Source organism: Camelina sativa, chromosome 8 (genome assembly GCF_000633955.1).
Source record: "Camelina sativa cultivar DH55 chromosome 8, Cs, whole genome shotgun sequence".
Lineage (NCBI taxonomy): Eukaryota > Viridiplantae > Streptophyta > Magnoliopsida > Brassicales > Brassicaceae > Camelina > Camelina sativa.
This window is the reverse complement of record NC_025692.1, coordinates 11,238,515-11,244,183: the sequence shown is the minus strand read 5'-3', so window position 1 is coordinate 11,244,183 and position 5,669 is coordinate 11,238,515. Positions and strand designations below refer to the sequence as shown.

At 36.7% G+C, this 5,669-nt stretch overlaps 2 protein-coding genes across 2 annotated transcripts in view; one reads left to right on the top strand and one right to left on the bottom strand.

Moving 5' to 3' along the window:
- Window positions 1-219, bottom strand: part of LOC104709431 (phosphoglucan, water dikinase, chloroplastic-like) — a 6,728-nt gene extending 6,509 nt beyond the window's left edge. Inside the window, exon 1 of the mRNA XM_010426046.2 lies at window positions 1-219. Coding sequence (XP_010424348.1) covers window positions 1-142 — 142 coding nt within the window. The 5' untranslated portion in view covers window positions 143-219.
- Window positions 1,225-5,050, top strand: LOC104706960 (T-complex protein 1 subunit gamma-like). The gene is made up of 13 exons (XM_010423202.2): window positions 1,225-1,373; window positions 1,506-1,567; window positions 1,655-1,727; window positions 2,010-2,077; window positions 2,182-2,251; window positions 2,367-2,435; window positions 2,517-2,588; window positions 2,705-2,778; window positions 3,150-3,812; window positions 3,890-4,015; window positions 4,155-4,259; window positions 4,363-4,437; window positions 4,536-5,050. Exons 1-13 carry the CDS (start codon window positions 1,349-1,351, stop codon window positions 4,719-4,721), a joined length of 1,668 nt encoding a protein of 555 aa, XP_010421504.1. The 5' UTR covers window positions 1,225-1,348; the 3' UTR covers window positions 4,722-5,050.

The following is a 5,669-nucleotide window of genomic DNA, read 5'->3' as shown; positions in this document are numbered from 1 at the left end:
AAGAGGAGTTTCTGAGTCGGTGAGATTGGTGGGTGAGATGAACTCTGCGAGTGAAGTTAACGAGTTTAGGAAGTGTTGATGAGTTTCTAGTGGTGAAGGTGAAAGGAGAGCTGCAACAATGGTGGCTGCCAATGCTCTCCATTGGAGATAGTGGTGGTGTGTGTGTGATAAGAGATTTTGTTTTGTTTTTGTTTGTGTTCAGTCTTCAAAGTATATCATAGGATTCAAAAGCCATTAACCAAAAAAAATCAAATCAATTATAGAGAGTTTTCGCTTTTTTCGTATCGAGGAAATTGCCAAAACACGTGTAGAAATATAAAAATATCTTCTATGAGAAAAATATATTATTTTTATTTATTTTAACCAATGAATAAAAAAGAAAAGAACAAAACTCTCTCGACTCGTGAGTCTTAAACCATTCTTTTCGTAAAAAGTACGTAAAGATAGATCACCATAAATTGTCCTAGGAATACGATACGTTCTCTAATTAGAAAAACTAGTACTGCTACTAAATTACAGCATTTATATTTAATCAAAGTACAGTAAATCATTTTCTCTTGAAAGTTAGGGAAGGAAGCATACGATTGACAATACGATTGACAACATGATCGATCTTATCGGTAAATGGTTCCAACTTACACTTCATATACTAATAATGGGAGTGATTGGTAACCACTTTACAAAGTGGTACAAAGTTGTACCAACATACAGCTTTAAAGTTTACCAATCCTAAAAACTTTATTCTCAACTTTTCTGTACAGCTTTCATTTGCAGTTTTTTCTAACAGCTTTACACTATTCATTAAAAGTTTACAGCTTCAATTTACAATTTTTCTGTACAGCTTTGGCTACGTTACCAATCAGACCCAATATTCGTACATGAGATCAAACTCACTGAAATTGCACAACCGAACTTAACATTATGAAATTTTAAGACATGTCTTTTTCATATTCGAAAAAAACCATAACCAATAGTAGTAATAAAAAGTAAATCACACTAAACCTTTAAATAACGTTTTATCTCAATTTCGCTTCATTTTTTTTCTTGCATACAGTCATCACTGGTCACAGGTAAGTGATTAAAAAGTCTTGTTGGTTTAGGAAAATATGTTTTCAAATGAAAGAAGAAAAAGGCTTATGGGCTTCAACAGATATATGAATGGGCTTTTAATATTGGGCTTTCCAACCTAATAAGGAAAAACAAAGAAACAGAAAAGGAGAGAAAGAAGGAATCGGAGTAGTGTTCTTCCCCAGTTGCCGCTCTTTGAAATCGCAACTCACTCGCCGTCTCTCTCTCTCTCTCTCTCTCTTAAAGCTTCTCTTCACTCTGAAAACCTCAGATCGCAAATATGCAAGCACCGGTACTCGTACTCAGTAAGCATCTCTCTCTCTCTCTCTCTCTCTCTCTCTCTCTCTCTCTCTCTCTCTCTTCCTCCAGATCTCATTTCCTCTTACTCGATGTTTTAAGTTTTGGTAACGAGATTTAACTCCTTAAAATGGTTGCAGGCGATTCGTTAAAGCGTGAATCTGGAAGAAAGGTTCATCATGGTAATATCCAAGCTTCCAAGGTAATTTAATCCCCTTTCTATTGTGATGCTTGCCTTCTCTCGCTACTGTGTCTCTGGTTCCGATCATTGTAGTTTTGTTGTTAACAGGCTGTGGCTGATATCATTCGTACGACGTTGGGTCCTCGTTCTATGTTGAAGATGCTTCTTGATGCTGGTGGAGGTATTATTTTTTAAACCTTGTATTTTTAATTCTCATTTTTAGGGTTTTTCTATTCTCTGTATGTGTTGTAGATCTCACTAAGGAAGAGATTAGGTTTAAGTGTTTTTAGCTCTGGAAATATTGTTCTCATGTAGTTTTTTTTATTAGTTGAAGTTGTTATTGTACACTTTTAGTGTTAGATTTATATAAACCCTAAAAAAAAACCTGTTGTTTCTGTTTGAGTTGGGGGTTTTAGTTTTTTTCTGAACCTTCGTCTTATTGTTTCTTCTTAAATCTTGACAGGGATTGTTGTTACCAATGATGGAAATGCTATTCTTCGTGAGCTAGATGTTGCTCATCCTGCAGCTAAAGTTTGTTTTACTTCTGGCCTCTCTCTCTCTCTATCTACTGTTCTTGTTATTTTCCTGTTAAAGTTGTTTTCTCATCCATTTTCTTTTTACTCTGGTGATTCTAGTCAATGATTGAGTTGAGCCGTACACAAGACGAAGAAGTTGGTGATGGGACAACATCAGTTATCGTTCTAGGTAGGTGCTGCAGTGTTTTTTTTGATTGTGGGATTAAGAAAATCAGGATGAAGATCTGTTCATAAGCATGGGTTCTTAAAGTCCTCATTTCTGTTTTTTTTTTCCCTTCCAACAGCTGGAGAAATGCTTCACGTTGCAGAAGCATTTGTTGAAAAGAATTACCATCCCACAGTCATATGCCGAGGTATGCTAGCACTATGAATTGCTTGTTGCTGTTATGTTACTCATCTCGTTGTCGTCTTAGTGAATGCGTTCTTCTCTGCAGCTTACATTAAGGCTCTCGAAGATTCTATTGCTGTTCTTGACAAAATTGCTATGTCAATTGATATCAATGACCGTAAGTCCATTTCTACCTTGTGTTTGTTCATTTGGCGTCAAGTTCCAGCTTCTTTGGTTTTCTGATGTTGGCTTTTCATTTACTTCTGTACTGATGGAAGAATGTGCGAGTTGCAGGTTCTTCAGTGCTAGGATTAGTCAAGAGCTGCATAGGGACAAAGTTCACTAGCCAATTTGGAGATCTAATTGCTGTAAGTACCTTAATTATTGTAGCCTCTGACTTTTGCATTAACTGCTGAGGTTTTTATACTCCTTACTATATATTGGACAAGTCTAGGAAAGTAGGCATAGATACATCTAAATGTGACTTTTGGAATGTAATCTGTAACCTTGTCCATAGATGAAATTTTTTGAATTGATGACTGCTTACTTTAGCCAGTCATTTTATGGTGCCTGTTTGTTGAAATATTTATAGGATGAAGTTTTATATCAGATACCATTTACGTCTCACATATTGTTGGTGGACATTCAGTATTCATCTTGGCATAGTTTTCTCTAGAACTATAATTGTTGTCGAATACCATACTCACATGTATTAATATGACTTTATGTGTTCTTTTAGGATTTGGCCATTGATGCCACCACTACTGTTGGTGTTGATCTTGGGCAAGGTTTGAGGGAGGTAGATATTAAAAAGTACATCAAGATTGAGAAGGTTCCTGGTGGTCAGTTTGAGGACTCTGAGGTTCTTAAAGGAGTTATGTTTAACAAAGATGTTGTTGCTCCTGGTAAAATGAAGAGAAAGATAGTTAACCCACGTATCATTCTTCTTGACTGTCCCCTTGAGTACAAGAAAGGTGAAAATCAAACCAATGCTGAGTTGGTCAGAGAAGAAGACTGGGAAGTGTTGTTGAAGCTGGAAGAGGAATACATCGAGAACATTTGCGTGCAAATACTTAAGTTCAAACCTGATTTAGTTATCACAGAGAAGGGTCTTAGTGACTTGGCCTGTCACTATTTCAGTAAAGCTGGGGTTAGTGCAATCCGAAGGTTGAGAAAAACTGACAACAACAGAATCGCCAAGGCTTGTGGAGCAGTAATTGTGAATAGACCCGACGAATTGCAGGAGTCTGATATTGGTACTGGGGCTGGCTTGTTTGAGGTCAAGAAAATAGGAGATGATTTCTTTTCTTTCATTGTTGAATGCAAAGAACCCAAAGCGTGTACTGTACTCTTAAGGGGACCAAGTAAAGATTTCATCAATGAAGTGGAAAGAAATTTACAGGTTCGTTGGTGTTTATTTACAAACCCTTATGTCTTAATCATTCATTATCTTTTATGCCTGAGCGATTGTTCCTACAGGATGCCATGTCTGTTGCAAGAAACATTATCAAAAACCCAAAGCTCGTTCCTGGTGGAGGAGCCACAGAATTAACCGTCTCTGCCACATTAAAACAGAAGAGTGCAACAATCGAAGGCATAGAGAAGGTTGGCTTGCTTCTATTACATTTTGTTTCCGTGCTGAAAATTGTGCGCTTTTTTATGTTGCAAAGCTATATAGAGCTTTGAAGCCAAGTATGCTTTTCCCACACTGATATTTTTTTTCTTCTGAATCTTATATAATCAGTGGCCATATGAAGCAGCTGCCATTGCTTTCGAGGCTATTCCACGAACCCTGGCTCAAAACTGTGGGGTTAACGTGATCCGTACTATGACTGCACTACAAGGGAAGGTAATGTCTAGCACTACAAACCCCGACTGCTTTCTCTTTCCCATTTCCTTTAGTATATATACCAACTCTTTTCTCAATGCTTCAATGGTCGGTTTTGGTGCAGCACGCAAATGGTGAAAACGCGTGGACCGGTATTGATGGGAACTCTGGTTTAATAGCTGATATGAAAGAGTGCAAGGTAGGGTGTTAAACCCCATTACCTTTGGTGTGATTCTCGCTAACATGAAACCAATGTAACTCAAGAGTATGACTCTTAACCTTTTAAAACTTTGACAGATATGGGATTCATACAATGTGAAGGCGCAAACATTCAAGACAGCGATAGAAGCTGCGTGTATGCTTCTGAGGATCGATGATATAGTGAGTGGTATCAAGAAGAAGCAAGCTCCCGGATCTGGACCTTCAAAACCTACCATTGAGACAGAAGGAGATGCAGACAACGAGCAAATTCTTCCCGACTAGGAGAAGAGAAACACTTCGGTCTCAATAACCCAACTCTTTGTTCTCACTTGTTTAAGTATTTCGTCGGGTTCCTGGCTTCAATCTCGACTTTTTGGCTACCATATCTTAGGTGAGATAAGATTTTGATGGTGGAGGGTTTTTTTTCTTTTCTTTTGTCATCTTCTGAATGTTAGCTTTTTTGAATATTCGTAGTCACTTTGTTGGGTTTTTTAGAGTGCGCCAGCCTAGTTGTTATTGTCTTTATGAAATTTCTGGGAGTGAAGACTTTTGTTAGTTTCGTTTTTTGTTGGAATATCTAAAAAATACTTCGACGGGGTTGTTTTAGTTGACCGCTATTGTCAAATGTGTTTTTGTTTGAACACCATTAACTGCATTTCATACGTATTACGTACGGACCAGTTTAATTAGATAGAGAGACGGTTCGAGCTTTGACTAGACCAGTTAATAAGGAAAGATACATACGAAGACTGTTCTTGAGAAGTTCAGTTTTGTCAGATTTAAATTCACTTTTAGTTTGTTCAGTTTAACAAATTACGTATAGAGTTTCGTAATTTTCTTTTCCTAATTTATTCATCGTCACGTTTTACTACTTGTTGTTTCTTTCATTTGATGTTAGTTAAAATTAGAATCGTTGACTCCAACTCTTACAAACTCTTCTTAGAAGATAATGATGTTTGAAAAGTAAACGCACACACACACTTTTTGGTCCAAATATGATTTTTGTTACGTGTGATTAATTTCACCTGTATATATGTCAAGTGGATATATATAGTTTACTTAACATGTCTAAACCCATGGTTTCCGTGGTTTGATATTTCAACAATAAAATTTATACACACAACTAATATTCAATTTTGAATTTGCATGTGTTGCTGTATACTGATATCAGTTTAAAACTCCAATTACCAAATGTCACAAAGGAAATTAAATAATAATACTTGAAAAAAT